The sequence below is a fragment of the Lissotriton helveticus genome, chromosome 1_1 (assembly GCF_964261635.1).
Source record: "Lissotriton helveticus chromosome 1_1, aLisHel1.1, whole genome shotgun sequence".
Taxonomy (NCBI): Eukaryota; Metazoa; Chordata; class Amphibia; order Caudata; family Salamandridae; genus Lissotriton; species Lissotriton helveticus.
In genome coordinates this window covers 1,148,355,730-1,148,380,069 of record NC_136057.1, presented here as the reverse complement: position 1 = coordinate 1,148,380,069, position 24,340 = coordinate 1,148,355,730, and the positions used below count along the sequence as shown (strand labels likewise).

At 42.5% G+C, this 24,340-nt stretch overlaps 1 protein-coding gene across 1 annotated transcript; it reads left to right on the top strand.

Moving 5' to 3' along the window:
- The first annotated feature begins 1,975 nt into the window (after nucleotides 1-1,975).
- LOC144821720 (ranaspumin-like) lies at nucleotides 1,976-24,129 on the top strand. Its single transcript, XM_078678934.1, has 10 exons — nucleotides 1,976-2,081; nucleotides 3,559-3,608; nucleotides 4,517-4,582; nucleotides 5,303-5,377; nucleotides 5,973-6,026; nucleotides 9,682-9,747; nucleotides 12,119-12,169; nucleotides 17,472-17,495; nucleotides 20,423-20,498; nucleotides 23,922-24,129. Exons 1-9 carry the CDS (start codon nucleotides 2,033-2,035, stop codon nucleotides 20,495-20,497), a joined length of 510 nt encoding a protein of 169 aa, XP_078535060.1. The 5' UTR covers nucleotides 1,976-2,032; the 3' UTR covers nucleotide 20,498; nucleotides 23,922-24,129.
- The last annotated feature ends 211 nt before the right edge of the window (nucleotides 24,130-24,340 follow it).

The window sequence follows — 24,340 nt, the reverse complement described above, 5'->3', positions numbered from 1 at the left end:
CAAGACCGCTCCCTTAGACAGCTCGCCCTAAATAGCCAGCTCTCAGCGTGGCCGGACACAGGGACGCTCCAAGATGGCGACCGCTACTCCCTGTCCAACCCAAGATGTCACATGTCGCATGTGGTGGGCGTTCTTGGAATGATTTATTAGTATTCCCATGGCCCCCCTGGAGGATTGGGAATGGGACGCGATCATCTCCTTGGACGTGGCAGGGGTGGGGGGTTTTGGACTGTATTGGCAGGGGAAGTGGCGCGCTGAGGTTCGGCCCCCATAGTGGAAGAACAGGGGAAGGAGCATTGCATTTTTGAAACTGTTTCCCCTTGTGGTGGTGGTGACGGTGTGGGCAGGGGAGCTGGCACACAAAAAGGTGATTTTCAAGGTGGATAACATGTCGGTGGTACATGTTGTGAATAACCAGTTGGCTAGGGACCCACAGGTGCTCAAGTTGTTGAGGGTTTTTGTGCTGCAATGATTGAAACATGACGTTTTATTTCAAGCCCGGCATGTGCCGGGGGTGGACAATGACATTGCGGATGCTTTGTCTCGTTCACAGTGGCAGAGGTTTCATGGGCTAGCCACAGAGGCGGACAAATGCAAGACACCGGTGCCGACAGGGATGTGGTCAGTAGGAGAGAAAGGGTTGTTCAACTGGTAAGAGGGTCAGTGGCAGTTTCCACATGGAGGGTGTATGAGCAGGACAGTCATGGAGTGAGGAGTGAGCAGGTGGTGCACTTCATTTTGGTTAGGAAATTGCAAGTAGTGTTTATAATTGTTACAGGGGGAACATGTTTAGGGGAGGGGGTGGGGGATAAAGTAGGAAGACAATATTTAGTGAGGCTTAGTTTTGTACGACACAGGCCAAGGGAACTTGTATGTAAGGTGCACCTGTTTCCAATAAAGCGGCCTTTTTCACACCAACAAGCCAGTCTGTTATCTGTGCTGTCCCCCTTTTTTGCCAAATTAGCCAGTCAACAAATTTAGAGACATTTACATCCTCATATTTCAATTTATCCAACAAAATATGAAGTTAAAACAACAGATATGCAGTGACAAATCTCCGTTCTAACCTGTTGTTTTTTGGAATGTTTGGTGGTAGTCTACTACTGTCTGAGAGTTTCACCCCAACCCAGGCATCTGTGTAAAGTTCCGATGATAAGTAGAGAGCATGTTCGATTCCCCTTGACAGTAAATTAACCCATAGCTTAGTACTGTCTACTCTATCGGAAGCAGTGGGATAATTTGTGTAACAACAAAAGGGAAGCATCACCAATATGCTGTAGAAGGTTGAGTAATTGCCTCTGAAGCCCGTTTAATGACATTTTAAAATGTTATTGTCCAAGGCCCACTTGACCAAAAACAGTTAAAAGATGTTTGGAAGATATTTTTCCATCAGCATCGAGTAGGGGAATTGGGCGCCAGCTCCTGGGCTTCGATTTAGGTCCTATGCATAATTCGTGTCACCCAGAGAACCTATGTGCATAAACAATATGTTACCCCGAGAAGCTGTGGGTATAACTCATCTCTTACTAATATCCTGTAAGCACAGCAGGCATAATACTCTTTGCCTCAGTCAATAACATAGTTTATGCAAAATTACTGCATTTTTCTTAAAGAGTAATTAATACCCTTTCATCAGCTGATGTTCCTTCCATCTTTTTTAAGACATGATTGTGGAACAGCAATAAAACATTAAAAGGAAGAGAATTCAAATGATTTTTTAGTAGTACAGTGCCAGTTCGAGTGCACACATCCCTGTGACCACATCAATTTCAAAGGGAATATCAAATAAAGAGATGCCAATCACTACTTTATGCCAAACGGAAAGGTGTGAAGAAAGAAAACACTTGAAGGACCGTTGCGCAATCTGTGTGCCAAGAAGTAAGTGTAGAAGGACACTCCTGGTGTGGCTTGGCACTGGCAGAGGAGTCAAGAGGTCTCTTCTGGTATAAATGAGGGTGACCTCCAGGAAGGGTTTCATCAGCACTCGACCGGGGCCTGCAGCTGAAATCTGACAGAGAAGCCTCTCGCAGCCATGAAGTCCTCAGCCGTGTTCCTGCTGGTGGTCCTCGGCGTCGCTGTCGGTGAGTACACCTGCTTGGTCTCCGCAGAGCTCCAGCAATAGAGTGCATTATAATGTGTTTATAACATCTTTGTGCTCCTGCATATTTATGTACTTTGATATCTCGCCGCGTTTTGTAAGACAGGACATCTGAATGTAAGCATGTGTATACAAGGATCCTAGCTAGGAAACAGGAGTGTGGCGCACTGGGCGAGGGCCTAGGGGTAGGATTCAAGTCCTATTGTATGGGGGGATTGTGTTGCTTGAAGAGAGGGGGTTCCGCTTCTTTCTGACGCACATACTTAGTCTGTGCCCAATTACTGTACCTGTTGCATAACTGTATTACTCAAATAACCACACACATTCCACATTCTTGTGTGGGGCCATCTCCGGGTATCTTAGTGGCAGTAAAATACTGTGTAGGGAGACAAATCAAAGGGAGGCACTCTCGAGAAAGATTGTCCAAGGCAGCATATGCCAGAGGATGACCTTCAAGAGTGAATGACTGAGCTGCTAAATGCTCAGCAAGACGGGACTGTGTGCTTAGACTGTCTCATATGATAACAGATTGTTTTAGACATTGAGTGAGTTTACAACCCTTAGATATGATTTAAAAGTTTTTAATCCATAAACTGGCACAACTGGCACCTCACCACAAGGTTCGAAATGTAACTCACATAGGGGATACCCTAATTTAACCTCACTTGCCAGTTTTTGTCACCTTGACTCCAGAAAAACCATGAATATATCCATTGCATGAATGGATTTTTCTGAAGAATGTCTGTACCTATATGATCTTTGAAGCCATGGTCTGTCTGCAGATGTAGCAAGTCAAGTTAGCTTCCTGCCACAGATGAGACTTCTTCGGACAGAGAATAAGAACAACAACGTTGTAGGTTAATGTTCTAATGGCATCCACCCCATTCACATGGCTCAGCGCAAGCATCACATTTCAGTCCAGCAGTTGAAATGGTTAAAAAAATCACTTAGTTTTAGAGTTGCGTACCACATCTGTATGTTGGAAAAACACCGAAACTTCTCTTTTGCTTGCCCACTGCTATTAAAGGGAGTTGCCTTCAGTAGAACTCTCAACACATCCATCCAGTTTGAAAGACTCTTCAGAAAGATCTATAGAATGCAATGGGACGTCAACCCGGTTTAAAAATGTGCATTTCTGTCATGCCTCTAAGAGTGAATCCATTTCCATTCCCTTGATGATTGCTGGACTGGTCCATTACTGGATGTTTCGCACCGTAAGTGCCTCACGAGGCAATCCAATGAGTGGTGAGTGGTCTTTGGAAGCAAACCATGGTCTGTTAACTGCCCACACAACAGGGTCACAGCACTCTACGGATGAACTCACACATGGGTACTGGTGAGCGCTGTTCCATCAATGTTTTTATTGCAGCACACTTTTCTGGTGGAAACACTGCTTGTTTTGGTAACCACATATATTAAAATATGTTCTTTAATCAGTGTGCATGTTTATTTTTCTTCAGCTTCTGCCGCACCTGGCCTCCCTCTTTCTAAGTGTCTCTCTGCGCTTCTGGTAAGTTCATCATTAAGGGGGGAGAAAGCCAGAAACTATTGAAGGGTTTTCTTCCCTGTAGGCCAAACACCCATTTTTATTAAGGCATGTCCTGCACTCTACGGTCCTGATGGTGGTGGACTAGGGTGTGATATTTCCACCAGATTCAGTAAATTACTTCTATTCCATGTTTTCACCCTAGAAATGAAACATTACATGAATGTCTGTGTTTTTTACCACACCAAACGCAATACATTTTGGCTGTGTACCAGATCTTTTAACCTGGTAAATTCCATCAACAGTGGGAACTGATAACTATTGCATACGTTAGAATACCATTACCTGTACTAATTCTGATTTGTGGAATTTAACCAACACTCATAGCCAGGGCCTCTACCTTAAAATTCCAGTCCCGCCCCTACAGTGGAATATCACATCGCACAAGTTTATCGTTTTATAACATTCATGACCAGATTTATTTCATGAGCATTAAGCTTTGAGTTTCCGCTAGTACAGTCTTTTGGTGTAAAGTGGCAACACTGTTGTGTCCTGATTAGTGATGAGGTGTCCAAGCTCCATCCAGCAGTGTCTCCATCACGTCATACTATAGGTCTAAACATATCAAACATGCTTACATACCAAGAATTGAAATAATAAAGCCATTACATTATGGTTTTCATGAACATTCAGAATTGAATCAGCCCTCCAGTTTCCACCATGGACACCCCTCAAAAGGGCATCATAACTACTAGGGGTGTTAGTGGAGACACGCCATGGCCTGTGCAGCTTCGAAAGTATAAACATTAAAATGAATGTAAGGCATCTAGGAGGTGACAACTGAGGGAGCAGCATGTATTGTCCTTTTAAGTTCTCAATATTGCTAGCACAGCATTAACAAACATGGCTCTCTGTCTTTCTTTCTCTCACAGGACAAAGACCTTGGAGAACTTCTGAAAAGCGTGCAAGCTCTTGTCTGCTCATATGACACCTGCCAGGTACTGCCAAAGTATTAGTTGAGCTCTGAGCATTGCGTTGGCTCTAGCTTCAGATGACGTGGTATTGTCAGTCAGCTTACTCTGGTCTTTGTTCAATCCTCACCTCAAGGTATGTGAATGTTGTTTCACCGTCCGCTCCCGGAGTTTCCCTCAGTATCCAGTAAGGGATGTGTCCCTCAGAACCTGTGAGAAATGTTTGGCTCCTCTCTCTCATTTCCCGGGTCCATCTCCCCCTGGCCACCACATTCCATGAACACCACATCCGGGTGCTTCCAAGTGTCCCATCAGTGGCGCTTTCCTGTGCGTCTCTGTGCACACCGTGTCAGCAGGTATCAATGACCCACCGGGCTCTCTCAAGGGGCTGGAGCAGAGAATCTCTGCTGCCTCCTAGAGTGCATGTGCAGTCTCATACAAGATTCCTGCATGAGCACCTGGCTCGCTTTGACAGTATCACAGCATTAGCTGTTACCGTAAAAACCTCATGCAACATCATTTCCTCTGCGACATTCTCCAATTCCTGCCCTCGAGGATTTCAATATTCATAAAGGTCAAACCTTTATGACTGAAGCTAACACCTTCTTAGTAAAAAGAAATACAGTTCTTTACTTCCAAAGACTGTTTATTGTTGTTATACACGTATTGTCTTCTCTGTACCCTATTTATTTGTACCAACAGTTCCATTTAGTTTTTCACCATGAATCTTTTTTTATCTTATCTCAGGATAAGAAGGGAACAAACAATGAATGCAGTTTGGAGGAATGGGAAGTTCTGGCACAGAAAGCAAAAGTAGTGCTGGTAAGTGTGTCCTACCTTGCTTGTCTTCTATGTTTGTCTTCAGCCTGTCCCTTTCCAAGAATCCTAAAATCTCAATGGCGTCCTTCAATGTGCCCCTACCATGTCCGTGGGTTTGCACAATGGAGTACAATGATACTGTTAAATGTTTGCAAATACAGGTTTGGACTTTTTATGGTTAATATTGGGATTATAACATGTGGGTAATTTTTCAAACTATTTTTCTGAACAAATCTTAGTGCTAAACTAGCCTGTAGAAAGCTGTCTCACGTTGTAGTGAGGCAGAAGCAGATATCTAGATTGGGGTACCACCATGCCCACTGGTATCAAAGGCTGGTGCCTGAGTGTCCCCCAGCTGTTACTTGGATTAAATAAAGACTCAATGGAGAATCTGGCGGACAGAGTCCTAGAGTTGCACTCAGCTATCAGTGTATTCTGCGCTCTGTACACTATACATATTCTTATTGATCTGTAATATATGAAGTTAAAAAAAATGGACCTAACAGGGAATCCTCCTCGTAGCCTTTAGCATCTCTAATTATTCAAATTGTCTTGTGTATACTATACTTATATTGTAAGTTTCTCCTTTACCATTTAGGAAAGAGCTGGCTGCGTAGTTGATGATGTTCTGTTTGGTGGGAAAAAAACGCTGGTAAGCAGTAGCAGTTTTTTCCCTCTCTTGCTCTCGGTAAATGTGTGATGCAGAAACTTAAGTGTGGGTCCCCAAAAATGTGTGCCGTCACGTGGAATGGGTGGAAAGACTGACTGTCCAATGGTGAGCTGTGTCTACTGTGGAAACAATCTGCCCCCTTCAGAGCTGTGGCGCTGGAACAATTTTCAGAGTGGGAGTGCTGTCATCAGGGTTACAGCATTGAAATCATAGGGATTGTGAAAAATCCAAGGGGCAGATTTTAAAGCCCCTTGCGCCACGTTTGTGTCACTTTTCCCCTGTTAAAAATGACGCAAAAGTGGCGCAAGGGCCTTGTAAATCTGCCCCCGAGTGTCTTACAAAGAACAAGTGTAGTATATGAGACCACGCCCATTCAGTAGGAGAGTGCGAAGGGTGTGGTACACAGCTGGTACTAAACCATGGTGTTGGAGCGCACTGTCAGTTACCAACAGCACATTTCCATGAAAATGGCCTCTAAACTTTCACAGATTTGCAGTTTTACTGATAAAACTATATAGTGTGCAAATCATAATGTGTGTAAATAGGGTTTCAGAATATATTTATCCTTTGCACATCACCAAGTAAAGTGTCTCGATTTGTTTTAATGCTATTAAAATCTTCCTCATTCCCTTCATCTTAAGTTCATTCACTACTTTGCTGAGTGAACTTAAAATAAATATAAATCTTAACTTTAGTAACAAAACTGCTGTCTTGGTTTTAGCATTATTTCTAATCTAATTCATAATATTTTCCTGCTAATTAAACGCAGTATCATTATTCATAGTATTGAATTGGCCGTACTCTTTTTTAGGTTATTGTCATTATTTAAGTTTAATCGTATTGTTCTGTTTATGTGCAAATGGTGATAATGTTCTTGTGTTTCTTGTTTTGTAAAGTCAAACGGGACATATTAATTCGAAATAGCTTCATTTATTTATCAATATGACTAAGTCATTGACAAATACATGTGTATAAGGGCGGTAGGAAGCTCCTTCGCTGCTATGCGGCATCTACAAGCCGGCTGGTCCAGTTTTGCCTCACTCTACCTTTTCTGTTTCAGTGAGCAGAGTCCAGAGGCCAGAGCTGTTATACCAGCTCCTCCTCATTACACCACATGCTAACATTACCAAGGGCGACTTATTAAATAATCCATAGGTTTGGCCCCACTTTAGGAGAAGGGCAGATGTACAGCAGAGGACGCGAGTTCCACCATTTTGAGATGGATATCCAGTGTCAGAATTTGATGGAAAAAAAGTGAACTCTCAACTGATCAGGCCCTCAGTTGTATTTTTCAGCAATGCCTTTCACTGTCTTGAGTACCCACTGTCCATTTCTATGTCTGCTCTTATCAGTCTTAGTATGAGTGCTCACATTTGCTAGTGCAACTTAAAATATAATATTAAGAGGCCTATTCTCAAGCGCCTATCGGCACAGGAACGTCACTTTTTCTGACGGTCCCGTGGCGACAGGGTCTGCGCCTTTTTCTCAAGGCAGCGTTAACCTACTTAAGGTGGCTTTGAGTCATGTTAAGTGGCTTAACACAGTCTTGAAAATAAGGCCCCTTTCACGCTAAATTTAGCGTGAATGGGGCGTGCTTTGGTTTTTGCGGTGGGCGTTCCACTGCAACATCCATTGTGATCGATGCTGCCACCCATTATCAAGGGCAGCGATAATAGGTGGCAGCAACAAACTTAAGACAAGAAGAATCCTGGTCTTAAGTTGGTGAAACAAGGAGAAATGCTTTACTTCTCTTCGTTTTTGCTTTTTCCATGTGTGTTGCCAAGTGCAGTACATATGGAAAAAGCAAAATGCCATGCTTTTTGTTCATGTACATGAAGGTGTCCCTTCCTGTACATGAACAAACCTTTTCAAAGCAGCGCACATGAAACTAGGGTGGCAGAGTGGGCTAAAGAACGGTGATGGATTAAACCCAGATCTGTTGACAGGGTGTTAGTGTTTGATTGGTTCAGATACTCCGTCCATCACCCCCCCTTTGTGTACCGCTTTGTTTGCCATAAGTTGGCAGGGTATGCTCAGACGTGAGTCCCTTGCTCACTTTGCCACTTGATTCAAGCAAGCCTGGCTGAAGATGGCTGTAATGCCAGAAACCGGTCCTAGGAAGCTTGTTTCCGGTCCAGGGAAGGCATGGCTTGGCAGTTTGGGCTGGACTGTTCCCATGAGGCACAGGGTCAGACTGATTTGCATATGGCCATGTCTGAACAGGGGTGGCAGAGTGGGCTTAAACCCAGATCTGATGACTGGGTGTGAGTGTTTGATTGGTTCAGATGCTCTGTCCATCACCACCCCCTTTTGTACCACCTATTATCAAGGGTGGGCGATAATAGGTGGCAGCAACGAACTTAAGACCAGAAGAATCCTGGTCTTAAGTTGGTGAAACGAGGAGAAATGCTTTACTTCTCGTTTTTGCTTTTTCCATGTGTGCTGCCTAGTGTAGTACACATGGAAAAAGCTAAATGTCATGCTGTTTGTTCATGTACAGGAAGGTGTCCCTTCCTGTACATGAACTCACCTTTTCAAAGCAGCGCACATGAAAGTTACAAAATGGTATTTTAGGATTGTTTATGTGCAGGAAGGTGTATCTTCCTTTACATACACAACCCTCACATGCACACAGACACCATTGCACTCTGGTGCAAGGATATCTGCGTTGGCGCTAAGCCGTGAAACTAAACGCCATCGCAGGGGGAAACGCCATGCTGCACCACATTCTTGAGAATAGGGTGCAGCCTGGTGTTTTAGAAGTGGCGGTGAGAGGCGTTAAACCAAGAAGGCTAACGCCTCTCCCCTCCACTTCCTTGAGAATATCCCCCTAAGATGCTTATGACAAGGTCTCCAGTTAAGAAGCCTTGGTATTAGGGACTTCCTACATTGAGTGCATCTGTGACATTCAATTTTGGCTGAAGCACATACTATGAGTGCAGCCATTGCCTTTCAGTTTGATTTAATATCGTACTGTGACTGGCTCGGGTATGATGCGTGTGGGGGACCATGGAGAGGGCCAGGGTGGCAGACCGCTGGTGTCTGGTGGGCTGGTGGAAGGTCCGGTGGTTGTTCAGGTATTCCGGGCTCGTGTAGGTGTGTGTGAGCAGCTTGACGTGGCATCTCTTCTTGACAGGGAGCCAGTGCAGGTGACCGTTACGGTGTATGCATCCACTTTATGCCATGGCGTCACACCTCATATTGTGTTATGCTAGCCTCATATTTTGACATCTAACAGCGTGCAGCAGGTAAGTAGAGACATTGATGGCAGATCCATACATTTCCTCTGCATGAGCCATGGCCCTGTGTCCAACAGGCCCCAGGTTAGATACATCAATTGTTCTATGTGGTAAGTCGGAAAATATTTCGGTAAGATGTTTTACCAATGCCATGTGCAAGAGAAACATAAACACTTTAATACTATGGTTTTCGCTTTGCAACACAGAACAGATGAATGAACATGATTTTTTTTTATAATGATGGGTGAGAACTGCACATAACATAGGATGGTATATCCTCAACTAAGCAGCAGCCATAGGTGCAAGTAAAGTATTAGTTAATATTTCCATGCGGTTTTGTGTAGATACCTGTTATGGAAAAGCTCTCTTTGTCTAATATATTATAAATTCCCTTTCAGGAAGAAATAACTGCACAAGTTGGAGAACTGGTTAAACAACTGCAGGGCCCTGTCAGAGACCTCCTGGTAAGATCAGCTGTTTAGAATCAGTGACTGCTTTGGAATGTATTTTCTCCTTATCAATACCTAAGACCATATACTGCATCTTATTGTCAACCGGTAAGACAAGGACAGTACCACGAGTAAGTCTGGAAGCCGGGAGTCTTTTATGCGGCTCAATGGACATTCTCCATGAAGTGGCAACAACCTATAATGACTTAATAGCATTCTTTTGATTGAATCGTTATCAGTGCCCCCTCCCCGCTTCACATAATCAGCATCGATATTAAAAAAGTGACATACTGCAGTTTTGTGAGTGTAAAACCAAAGTGCTTCCTACAGAGCATTATGATCCCTGTGCTAGAGGGCTGTCAGGGGCCCAGCCCCACCAGCGCCAGCCAGCATCTGCTACAGGAGGACAGCAGTGCCTGCCAGGCTAGTGGTGGCAGCCAGGGAGCCTGCAGGGAAATTAAAACATGTGTCCCATCCCTTGCACCCAGTGCCCTTGCTTCACAAGAAGAAAACACTTTAGGTCCAAAAGGTGAATTCTATCAGGCACAATGTAGATTCTTGAAGAATCTTCAGCCGAGGTTTAAAAAAAAACATCTGCACATTAGTATTTTACAGTATCTGCTGTGTATATTATGTATAAATATATGTATGTGTGTTGTATTTATATAGCACAAACCATATGTTTGTGGCACACTTATAGCTCATCTCAGTAAAATTCTTATGTCAAGTGCCTAATATTACAGTGATTTAAGAAGTCAAATGATAGTTTAAAGCGTAGTACAACCAACACTGGTCCTTGCACAGAGCTTTTCCTGTGAGTAGAAGTGTTTTATTCCAGGCTTCGGTGTGGCACACACTTCCATTTCCAGCAGTCACACACAGATAAAAACAGTTTGGGTTGTCAGGCCTCTGTTCGTGCTCTGGCAACAAATGAAGGCGTGGACGTGAACTGAAGCAGACAGCAATCTGTTCTATTGTTTCAAGAGGGAAAACACCCTGGGGATAGGCCTCGTCTGGCATCTAGAGTCCCAGGTTCAAACGCAAGAACTCTTTCCAGGAAATGAACTCTTCTGAGACAGTAATGAAGCAGTATTAAGAATTTATACATAATGATCCCTAGAATATTCGGCTGAGTGCACATCTGTAATGCACACATTGTGCAGCACAAATGTTCCCCTGGACTGCAGAAGACGCAGGTTCCACAATGACAAGTGTTGCAGGACGGCAGAGTGGGCAGCACAAGGGCTGCATAGCACTTCCTGCATAAGTAAGTCTCAAAAGTGTACCTGCTGCGGGAAGTTCTTGGGAGAAGACGGTGTTTACCTGTATTAGTCTATCTAAAATGTAGCGTTTATTTCTTTAACAAACGGTTTGGTTTATCATAGGTTACTCCAACACTAACGCAGTGCAAGTGTATTATTACTGTGCATGGCAGTATCAAGGTAGGTAGGATTCATGCGTGAGTCAGAGCTGCCTTAGGCCCTTCAAGGATTCATGCGTGACACAGGTCTGCCTTAGGCTTTTCAAGGAATCATGCATGACACAGGTCTGCCTTAGGCTCTTCAAGGAATCATGCATGACACAGGCCTGCCTTAGGCCCTACAAGGAATCATGCGTGAGCCACATCTGCCGTAGGCCCTTCAAGGATTCATGCGTGACACAGGTCTGCCTTAGACCCCTCAAGGATTCATGCGTGACACAGGTCTGCCTTAGGCTCTTCAAGGATTCATGCGTGACACAGGCCTGCCTTGGGCCCTTCAAGGATTCATGCGTGACAGAGGCCTGCCTTGGGCCCTTCAAGGATTCATGCGTGACACAGGTCTGCCTTAGGTCCTTCAAGGATTCATGCGTGACACAGGCCTGCCTTGGGCCCTTCAAGGATTCATGCGTGGCACAGGTCTGCCTTAGGCCCTTCCCTATGTCTGCTGCTGTCAGGCTCAGGAGTGGGTCCTGCATCAGTGTGAGTCTTGGATATGTTCACACTCCTGGGAGGTATAGTGGCACTTACCTTTCTGCACATGTGCTCTAGATGCGTATTGGAAATTCACAAATAGTTAGTTGCAAAAGCAATAGCAAGAAAAAAAAGAAATGTAAAATGAGGATTATATTTATAACATTCTTGTTAAAGGCTTTGAAATGAAAGGTGTATTAAAATGTCTTTTATCTGTGAGCCTGTAATACTTCTTACCAAGCTAAAATGGCAAAGATAAAGTACAATTTTTTTTCATTTTAGTTTGGTAAACTACTTCTATTACAAGAAGTCACATATGCTAAAATTAACTATTGTAAATTCTAATCGCGCGTGACATTTGTCTGCTGCTTGTTAGTTTTATCCTTGCAGTTTATTATAAAAGTATCATTCACTGATTTCTCAATTGTCTTTTAGATGAAGCTTGGTCTTGAAGAGCCGGCGTTTAAATTAGTTTGCGGTCTTCTGGTAAGGGATTCGTTTTTATGTAGCACAAGGATGCTTGCTGGTATTTCAGAACCTTTTGTATGGTGTGTTATGTTTTTCAGATTTAAATAGCGCACGATTACCCAAACGTGTCCTTGTGCTGTCCTGGCGCTGTCATGGGGCTGGCGCTGTTCTGGCGCTGTTCTTGTTTTCCAAGAGCTGAGTCCCACTATTTCTCTCCTTTGAGCGTGTGGCTTCAGATTTGTGTTCTAGTAGCCTGTAACACAACAGCTTGCACTTAAACTACATTTTGAATCTTAAATTATGTTCATTGCTTGCCAATAAATCTAAAATAGCAAAGCAGCAGTGCACACATTCCTGTGGAAACTGTGCATGATGCACCAAACGCAAAATAGTTTTAGAACATGTAGGCATCATGCACAGTTTTGCTCCACAATAGACAGTTACATGTGCACTGTATACAAATTGTACATTCCAGACCTCAGAATAATGTATAGTGCTCTGATATCATGTTTTTCCCTTGGTGATGTGCAAACTAACATGGTGGAGTGTTCTGCATGCAATTCATGCCAGATTTTACCTGGCACTCATTGTGCTGGCAAACACTAACAGTGTGTGTTAGACCTAACAGCCTTAGAGTGGTCTTCCCCCAACTTTTTACCTACCTCCTCCATTTTTCCGATTTCGTTTTTGCTGGCTTTAGGACTAAGTGCACTTTACCTCTGCTCACCTGTGCTAATGTGCTTGCACACTCTCCCCTAAACATGGCATTATGTGCTTACCCCAATTGACACATTTCATTTACTTATACGTCCCTAGTAAAGTGCACTACATGTGCCCATGACCTCTAAATTAAATGTTACTAGTGGGCCTGCAGCACTCCTTGTGCCACCCACTTAAATACCCCTCTAACCATTGCTCAGGCCTGCCATTGAAGAGCCTGTCTGTGCAGTTTACACTGCCATTGTGATCTGGCAAGATAAACTCTTGCCAGGCCTAAACCTTCCCTTTATACACATATAAGTCACCCCTAAGGTAGGCCATGGACAATCCAGAAGTCAGGGTGCAATGTATTTAAAGCGTAGGGCATGCTCTTTAAAGTCTTACATGCTCGCGTAGTGTAAAACTCCAAAATCCGTTTTTCACTACTGCAAGGCATATCTCTCCCATAGGATAACATTGGGTTTACCCTATCACATTTTTAAGTGTAATTAATAATTGTGGATAGCTAGACTTTTCAAGTTTGTTGTCTCTGGAGTCACAATTTAAAATCAGAATTCCTGGTGAAGGCAGATTTTAAATTGCAAGTCTGAAAATACCACTTTTAGAAAGTTGGCATTTTCTTACTTGAGCCATTCTGTGCCTCCAGCCCCTTTCTCTGAATCCATGTCTAGGGTGGGTGACAGCTGGGCTTTGTGCATTCCCTCTAGACAGCCACATGTAAAGGGAGCCTAGGTGTGACTTGATGGGCCATCACATTCTGATGGGCCATCCTGGGTTGGATGGGAGGAAGGAGCTGGGCACAGCCTCACACTTACACCTGAATAGGCTGTGTCCTGTCCCCACATGAAGGACTGCTCAACCCCCTGTAGTGAATCTGGAGCAAGGGTAGGAAGGGAGGACCTCTGTGAACTTCAAAACCATGTCTTTGAAGTCTCCCCCACTTTAAAGACACTGCATTACTGTTTTAAATGTTGCACAAATACTGTACACATTGTCTCCTAAGCTACCAGAGGTTGATCATAGGATTATTTAGGGTGTTCTTGTGACTTACCCTGACTAAGATTGTGGTTACAGCTTGGACAGGGTGCATACCGTGCCAAACAGAAAACCAATTTCTAATAGCGTTGACCATTAGAGTGATGTTATTATCCTGATTAGGGCATGAATGGGAGTTGTATCCAAATTGGGATTTGCATGGGAGGGGAACGAGCACCCTCTCTTCAATCTCTAATGGCTCATTTCGTTATTTGAATTAACCTTGGTCACTCCACTGATCACAATAATTAGTGGTGCCATCTCTGGAATGTAGTAGTGAGTGTGTGTAGCAATAACTTTGAGCAGATGCATTAGAATGTAGATGATACTGTAGTAGTCATAACTTGTTATCAAGCTCACTGCTACCATTCTACGTGTAGGCTGTAGGTGTTTAAAAATAAGGGCTTTAGGGGCATACGTATCAAACTGTTTTCCCGTTCACAAACGGGGCGATTCTCAGAATTTGCCCGTTTGCGAACGGGAAAAGGACTTTTGAGATGTATCATCCCAAAAGGAAATCACAAAATTTGCGATTCTCTATTTTGCGATTGTGTATTCCTAAATGCAATGTAGGAAGTACAGAAAAATTGCGATTTGGCCCTAAGGAATCGAAAATTACCACCAACTTCAATTTGGTTGTCATTTGCGATTTCTTTGAAAAATGCACTTTTGTGCATTTTTCAAAGTGCCATGTGGCGCTCATACATGCCCTTAGGGCATGTATGTGCGCCACATGTGCTCACATACATATTTCAGGGGTGCAACAGGGTGTCCTTTTGACACCCTGGCACCCTTTAAATTGCTTTCTCAATTTGCGATTCTCTAATTACAAATCTCAAATTGAGAATGTCTTCCCATTCATTCATATGGGCCTCCTAGCCCATAGGAATGAATAGGAAGGTATTCCTTAAATGTGATTCACAATTTGCTAATTTCAATTAAGGAATGCCAAGGAATAGAAAAATATTTGTGAATTTTTCATTACATCCCGTTTTGCGATTCTCATAGCGATTCTCTAAAAATCGCTATTTGAGAATTGCAATACCGTTATTTGATACCTGTGCCCCTTATTACTTAAAATAATTGATAATTCTAGCCCCGTCAGACATTGAACACCAAGCATGCACGTCAACCAGAAAAGTGATGACTCAATAAAATGTTCAGACAGACCATCCTCTCTCAAATCATATTTAATAGCAAATGTCAAAAATCCATGCATTTCAAAACTCTTGGAAACACAAATAATGTAAACCATGATTGCTCTATTAGAGAAGAAAAAAACAGTAAGAGGTGGCAGTAGGTCAAAACACCTTCCACATTGTCTCAGTACAATTTTTACTGTTAAACATTGACTCGATTTAGAAAAAACACACAAAAAACTCCTCATTGATATTTTGAAGATTATACTAGCTTCTCTGTCAGATCTGTCATAGTGTTCATGGCATAGCACACAGAAAATAGTATTAGTTCAACAATTGTCAACTTGAAGTCTTAGGTTCCTTCATTGTATTTTAATCCTTACATAGCATATGTGATTTTACATCTCATTGTTCTATAATAGCACAGAAATACTGTACATTTGAAATGGGTTTACATTAATTTTATGATAATTAAACATTTTATCCTATATGCTTGTACAAGTTTTTTTTCGTAATGTCGTTTTTTGCAAAGATTTTTATTAATCATGCAATAAAGATAATTACTTACTTACATTGTCTCAGTATCACTGACAATCATCTGCTTTGTGTTTTTTAAAGAATGAATTTAAAAAGCCCCCTGGTTGTTGTTCTCTGACCATTTAGAGACCGTTGTTTAGTGTTGACCTCTCTTAGAGATGTATGAAGGTTTTGTAAACAGGGAAAACGCCATTTTGACAATTTATGGAAGCAGCCATGCCACTTTCTGCTACAGTACAGTCCTGTAATAATGACCAACAACAACACATTTGTTGCTAGAGCTTTATGATGTGATTTACTTCCTTAGGGTGGCCATTAGAACCACACTATTTGTTCTTATGCACTGTAGTTGTGGTCACTCCTTGTTTGTTTGTTATTACAGTGTTACACTGAGAAGTAGCACAGTAGTGAGTTTTTCCTTTTCTTTATCGCTCCTCATGCATGAAAAAGCATTTTCTGACAGTTTGGAATAGCATTACCGGTGCTACAGATCCTATTGAGGGAAAAATGGAAAAACAGGTCTGGAGATTTACTCCTTCACCTGAATGCATTTTTCCATTTTTTCCCTGATTCACAAACATTCCAAGAAATACACCAAGCACAGGTTTTCAGGCGCACTTCAGAGAATGCAATGTAACTTTTTTAAAAGACTCCTATTCCCTCTTTGTAGAGGTCTCCATAATTGAGACATCTGCAATGGTTAATATGGTCCTCTGTGCTAATGCACACTTTGATGCGAGTTTCCTGAAATTGATGCAACCCTGACGCAAAAGTCTTTTTGCTATTTACAAATCCACTCCAGTGATGATTTGCGTGGCCTTTTTATGAAGAATGAATGCAACACATTTCACTACCTTGTGTTACTTTGTGTCCGGGAGGTATTCTATAGGCATTCCAGTGTATCCACCTTTGGATTTTGCCGCAAACTCATATTCACAAAGAGAAGTAGACATGAGCTTGCGGCAAAATGGTGCTTATACCTGATGCTGGCTTTACAAGCAGAAATATCTTTATTTCTCTATGTTATTTGTCCTTAACCTGTGTACCCCATTCTACAGGACACATACGAAGTGAAAAATATTTATTTATTTATGTTATAGTTTTATAGAGCGCGAACCAGACCCGTGAGGGTATCAGAGCGCTTTACAGGCTTGAGGGGGAGGAATACAAATCGTGAGGATGGGAGGGATCACATTGGGGGAGCAAAGGAAAATAGCCTCAAAGAATAGTTTTTTGTGTAGGAAGTAACAAGTACAAATACTACCGGACCACAAAGCAGTTACCGTTGCACTATGGCGCATTGGTGCCTGAATTGTCCGTATGCAGCATAAAGTGCCTCAGCACGTGGGGAGAGCAGAAATGCACCATTTCTTTGAAGATTTGGCAAAGTTCTGCTCTCTACAGGTAACACAATGCTGCACACCAAATTTGCTTGCTGCATTGCTCTACTTCTTTGGAAGTATGCTCCCTGGCTTTCTCGATGGGGAAAACATATTTCCATAAGGAGAAGCACTTCCCCAAGACCCTCACCAAATGTAGTGTTGACCTGTTCCGGCTCTAATCCTAGAAGTGGGGTTATGCCAGCCCTGTGATGAAGTAAATCTCTGACCATTTCCGTGATGGAAATTGGTATGACTTCCAAGTCAAAAAACGTAATGCAATGCCCTTTTCCCTTCCATTGAGTGGGAATTACGAGTACAGATAATTTATGCTTGCCAAGCATCGATTTATACATTTCTGGCAGTTTTTATGGTAAATTTACATTCACAACCGAATTTATGTATGAATAAATGTCTCCAATATTTGTTTTAGTACTGTTGATTTTGCTAGTTTTTTCTGTTTTTAAAAGATTTTTACTCTAAAGTCACATCTATGTTTTCTTCCCCTAGGGTGATGCTCTGGTGCAAGTAGCGGTAAGTTCAAACCAACTTTTGTTAGTATCACCCAATGTAAGGTCAGAGACTAAACACGGCTATTTAATAGTGTCATTTCTTTATTTCGGATGTGAGCAGAGCGAGTTACCTGTCGCTCTCAGACCATTATGAGGTGTGTTATGTAAAGCAGAGGGATACCGTCCTGTCTCGGAGATTCATGGTAGTTTGAAAAACCTTCATCATTTTAGTGTTGAGTTCAGTGTGACTTCCACACTTCCCACGGTCAGTCTTATGGCTGCTTGTTGGGTCGGGTTTGTGTCTTTAACAATGGGTTTTTGAGAGCGCCACGGTCTTCACGTGCCCTCACCACTATGCAATGACACTGGTGAAGTAAGACTTTATCATTACTACCTTTAGTAAAATGATCGATGCTGTTTCTGTCCTCGTCACCTTTCTCTGCCCTTGAGGGCAGGTGATGCCGTGAGAAGGAGCCATGTGAAACTACATGGTATATGGCCAGGATATGGAAATGCACATGTGGCAATGTTTTGCAGCCTACCCAAGTCATGCTTGGCTTTGCAATAATTCTAGCATGTTCTCTTGAGAATGCACACGTCATGCACATGCAGTCTATGTTGAACGGTGAGAGCACACTGTCTATCAGCTCAGCTGCCCCTTATTCTGTGAAATAATAGGGTTTGTGAATCCTTGTGTAAGAGGAAGGCATGCCCCCAAATGACAAAAAGCACAGTGTGCCTTATGCACACGGGGCACAGACTTTGTAACATTGACCCTGCCATGCCATGTCTGTGGTGAATGTAGCTAGTGGACATATGGTGGGTAATTATGTCATATGCCAGGTCTGTGGTGGGCAAAGGTGGCCAGTGACTCATGCCTTTGGGAAAAGGTCTGTGCCACAAGGAACGTCATGGGAGAGGTTGGTTAATTCAAAAAATGAAAGTGCCTTCCCGTGGTTCATAGATTCAAACTGTCATTAGATGTCACCACTGCATCTCTGCTTTACATCAGTGTAAGCGAACAGCGGAGACAATGTCCGTTTTAGGGAAGGATGAGTAGGGGACAGGAAGAGGTTAAAGACCGTGCTAGGAAATGTCAAAGTTGTTTATCAGCCTAGGACTATGCTGTATGCCCCACATTTGTCCCTGTCACATGCCTCAATGCACTGACAGAGGGAACCTTAGGGTAAGGTTGGACGAGGTCACCCGATTAGTTTATAAATACACAGAGCTCAAGTAATTCAAAAACAATGGCCCTGGATTCATTTTCAGTGCTGTCGCATGAGAGGTATCTGGGATAATCCAACCATTCTGGAAAAAGCAAATAGCTTTATATATTCTACCAGGATTACATTGTAAACATATTGCACTGGTATTACACTCTGATAACCATTTGAAAGAGGATGTGAAATAGTGGAAAAGTGGAGTCTTTGCAAGAAAGATTATTAGAACTTGTGCTGCTGAGGCAGCAGTTTAGTGAATTCAATTTGTATCACAGTCTTTCTTTGCCTAATACGCCTTTACCTCTTGACTTTGTATTCCAACTTGTTATAATAGCATGGGACTGTGTCTGTCTGTCCATACGAAAACTGATCAGATCCAAACTATCAGCTTTGTAGGGCTCTCTGTTCACATGAATAAACACTCATGACCTGCTTTAAGGCATTCTGCCCGCACTGGGCGCAGACCTGCAAAGAAAGGGTCATCTGGGGGGTGTTGTGTTTATCAATAACTTGTGATTTAACCCCTCCCCTGCTGGTGACGGTACCACTCCGTCATCAGCTGCGGTCGCGCTGTGCTTATGACGGAGCGGTTCCATCACGACCCGCTCGGAGCACCTGCGCGGCGCGGATTCCGCGCCTGCGCTGAGCGTTCCATTGAGCGGGCGGGGCCGTGACGGAACCGCTCCGTCATGAGCACAGCACAACCGCGGCTGGTGACGGAGCGGTTCCGTCACCAGCATGCGGCCGTCGCGCGGCCGCCCCGCCCCGCCCCCTTAGCACTGCGGCGGAATAGCCGCCGCAGTGAAGGGGTTAAATTAAGAATGAGGAATTCCTTCAGCATCCAGCTTACTTTCAGGCAGCAATTAAAATGTCAAGATAACTCTTGTAGTTAATGTTTCTACTAGAGAGAGAGATCAGAGTTTTGTCTAGTGGCAATTTTGACTCATCATACAGTAGCACAGAGGGTTAATATGCCTGCTGCCCGGAACAGATCTGTATTTTATGTGTAGCAGAGTGGTTTAGTAAAGCCAGCCTTGACAGCGCTTAAAAACAAACAAAATGCATGTGAAAGAGGGGCTATGGAGTGATGAGGTTCAGTTTTACTGGGTGGTAGTGAGGGAATCCGAGGAGGAGGTCATGGATGCCCAAAAAGATTGTCGCACCAGGCACCACCAGCACTAAAGTCGTCCCTGTACACACTTAAAGTCCTACAATAGACAGAGCTGTCCCAGGTGCTGGTGGTGTCTGGAGAACAGGCTGTGGTAGGCAGGGTACAGTTCTTGTACTGCAATGAGTGAACTCTCAGGAAGAATCATCTCTATGGTAGAATTCCATGCTACTTCTGACCAGAGCATTGCAGCATCGTTCAGTTGTGAGCGCACTGCCATTCTTATAGGATTCTTCACTCAGCTACATCTATATTTACACCTTTTTAAACTACAGAACCATGTTCATAACGGTTGATACTAAATCGGGGAGTTTTTTTCAGCGAGGGCATCCCTTTTCGCCTATTCAGCATTTACTGTATGTAATGTCCTAATTATTACAGAGTTACTGACAACAAATAGGACAGCTATGAATGACATTATCTTTTTTAATCCTAAAGAAGGTTAGCAATGTGCTTATGAAGGACTATAATAGTTTGGCATTCTTACATTTGGTATCTCAATTTGTTTTAATTACACATTTTTCTTTGAAATATTCATTCCCTATTTCTCTTTACCAGGGTGCCCTTAACAACTTGCCTGGCCTTTTAGGAGGACTTACTGGCGGCGGTGGCGGTGGTTTACTTGGAAAATAAGGTAAATAGATATTTCATATCTAAGCTTCACGACAGATCGCGAATACGTTCGAAACAATATATTTTTGTCTACAAAGAAATCGGTGTTATAGTGAACACAGCATTGACACAGCAGGAGGTGATTCTGGCTCACAGGCCAAATGGATATTAAGCAGTTACTCTACTACTGTAAACGTTCTTTCTTGCAATTTTTTCAGGATTTCGAAATTTTAAATGCAGGGATATATATCAGGAATGCCTGTGAATGTATATGAAAGTGGCGCCTCCCTTCCATTTTAGATTGCAATTCCTGACTCTGGCTTTACTTTCACTTTGTGACACTGGGCGAAATTCATCAATCTCCAGTGACGTCTTTTATACTAGTGAATAGTCTTTCACTTAAACTGGGTCAGATAACACCTTTTTGACATGCAATCAGCATCCTTAGACTGTGTGTAATAGGCTGCTAAGGGGATTTAGCAACCAATTTGTCCCATCAGAAATGTTCTATAAAACTTATTACCTAGAACTGAACGGTCATAGTGAAGACCCCTGTTCATATCTTGGGCCTCTAATGTGCAGCCCTTTCTAAAGAGAAGTGGGCACTGGTGTTACCAACACGAGGCTGCCATATTTAACAGCTCTTCACAGCGATATGAACATTCTGCTATTCTGCTGTGGCACAATGCAGTGCTGCGCATACCTTGAGGGAGCACTAGTTGGCCTCACTGCTCTTTCATGCTGTGCTTGTTGACTCCAACCTTTGGGTAGTTACACTCAATCAACCCACCAGTCTGGGTGATGGTTCATATTGCACTCAAGTTCTATCACCCTGTCAAAGAGGGGTGGTATAGTCAGGTGTTGCAGCGTCAAGTTGCTTGCTTCAAAGGTTCAGCTCAACTAAGGATGGATGCCATAGGTCCATCAATGCGAGGGTATTATTGAACTGCACCACCAGGGGTCTGGGAGAGGGTAGTCTAGACATATCTTGCCTCCTCTCAAACTCCCCACTTGCACAGATCCACAAAATGTAGAACGAATCCTGGGTGGCCATTTTCTAACTCCCTTGATTGGCAGCTTCACTGAACTGAGTTCCATAGTGGGAAGACGAAATATATGCTATACATTAGTTCTGCAAGGCAGAGAATGGTAATAGAAGAGTCTAAAAATTCTCGATGAAGTGCTAAATCCAGAAGATAATACATCAGTGGAAATTCCATGACAATATTAGCTCTAGGTCGAGGAAATGCTATAGTTTAATTCTCCTCTGGATTTAGCACTTCTCACAGAATCTGCAGATGTTCTAACTGCCACTCAGCTCTAAATCAGGCCGTACTTATATCGGGGCCAAGGCTAATTTAGGTAATGAAGGGATTTCATTACCTTTTTATTTTTCAGTTCAGCCGAGTCAAGGTGCAGCACTGGGCGGGGCCATTGCAGCTGATTGGCAGCAGGAAGCAGTGGTAGTTGCTATTCCAGTTTAAAATGCGCATCACTTTGTCCGACTGTCTTGCGACGGCCAGACTGACCTTCGCATTTTAAACTTCTCTAACCTGAGGTGTCTTGGACAGCTGACTGGAGAACAGGCACAGGCACCCAATGCCTCAGGGAGCTTTGAGGCAGTCGCTACAGCCAATCGTGGTGCTTCTTTAATGCTGGGCAATATTAGCAGCATCAGGATTGGAGCCTTTTCACCTCTAGTAACAAGTTATCGTTCCCTCTTGAGTCTTGGCTGCTAATTAGCCAAGCCACAGGCGCTGCTGTTAATGACCTCAAATGCCGCTCTGAGGTCGTGAAGGGAGTGGGAGCAAACGGTTTCTGGCCCATAGCGGAACCCTCTAGGATACTGTCAGGGAAGGAGTCTTTCAAGAAAAATACACGGGTTTGAGTAATTGAGTGTATGTGCACTGTAAGTGGGTCCAACATTTGCACTACCATTTTCGAAAACAAGCAGCCGCTACTGAGAATGTTCCGAATTGTTGGCTAGCTTAAACTTTCCAAGACACGTTCTGAATAGATAAGTGATACTATATGTGATTCAACCAATCACCAGGCATAGTCTTTGATATGGCCGAATTTGGAAAATCAGAAGGCACTCTGAGGGTGCAAATCTCTGGATATGTATGTGCAAACACATGGGCCAATGTCATCTGGTTATAATAATAATAGGAAACCTTTCCTTAACTTTTTCAAATAAGCAAAACGTGATTTATTATATCAGACATTAAAGGGTAACCACAACTAAATGCCAATAGGCAAAAACACTACGAAATCAGCAGGTTCTCCTATCAGGTGTTTGGAATTAAAATGTAACCAAAACTAAAATTCCACAGAAAGTAAATGATTGTATGAGTGAGTTTGGATGAGAAACATATTCAAAAGCAGGAATAACTGTTAGTGGAACAATTTTAAAAGAGTATGAGGTGAGGTAATCATTCAATCAGAGAATTTGTAAAGTGCGCTACTCACCCATGAGGGTCTCAAGGCGCTGGGCGGGCTGCTACTAGGTAACACTTAGTAAATATGACACTAACAGGCAATGTAAAAGAGGGTTGGTTATAATGAGCACCTCACTGAAAGAAATGAAAAGAATAAATAGAAGAATGAGGGCTGCTACACAAGCTAATTAGAAGAGTAGGGAAATTAGGATAGGAGTACATAGGTTGTAAGTAAGGCGACTGCTGAGGTTACATTTGCAATTTGTTCAAAACAAATATAAAAAAAATTATAGGTTAGAGCTAAACGGTTTACTCCAAATATAATTTTAGGGAAAATCGCTGATTTTGCATTTAGAATTAAATGGTTTGAGATATAAAATTGAAGACCGTTTTTTGTTTAAAGTGAAAGTAGCTGTAGTAAAATATATATTTTGCATGAACACTTGGTCATATTTTTATTCTATTTGTAATGTTCTCAGTCATACTGTGAAATATCAATGAAGCTTATCCCTAATTCTCATTAACTGTATCGCAGAGTCCAATTTCAATTTACTAGCACGATTCGTACGCACGCCATGTTGGTACACAACAGGAAATTGAGACCATTGGAAGTTATTTCTCCTCTTTAAAGGTGTTCGAACATTTATTTGAGTGATATTTAATTTTGGAACATTTTCTAAGTTTGATCAAAGTTGCTGCTCAAAAGGATTTTTGTTTAAAATCAACAATGTATATGTTTCCAGAGCATTCACATTAATTTCTTCAAAAAGGCGCTTCATAAACAAACCATTCAACCCTCGGCAGCTAAGTGCTGAAGAAGGCTACAGCTTTACAGTTTGGAATGATCAGTGTTGACATACACTATCAGAATTTATATAATACCTTTGTGCAAAATAACAAGATACAATGAGCTAGATCATTGCTTAACAGATCTCTTCAGGCCATGTTGTTCAGTTTTTTTCCTCAGAGATGTCTTATTAATTATTCACTTTTTGTCTCTCTTTTAGGAGATCACTGGATCTGATCTGGGTTCCTGCAGAATGATTCTTCACACATGCTAATTTCTGGTTCCTCTAAACTCCTATCTTTTCATCTGTTAAAAAGCAATTGATCATCGAAGATGTCAACTCACGGAAAAGATTTTGACAATTCTCCTCTTATACTCTTGTTTCCATTCTATAATTGATTCCAATAAAACAACCAAAAATTGCATAATCTGTACACGTTTTTGTGTGATTGAGATTTACTGTGTACAGTGTGGTTCTCCTTGTATACAATGTTGATGTTTTTAACAAAGGGGAAAAGAGGGGGGAGATGAACAGTGGAAATTAAAAATATCACAAAGCCAAAATCCACTCACGAAAAAGTTATTATTCATAAATTTCAGGGTAAAGGATATTGTTAGAAATGGGGGTCTGTAATTGGC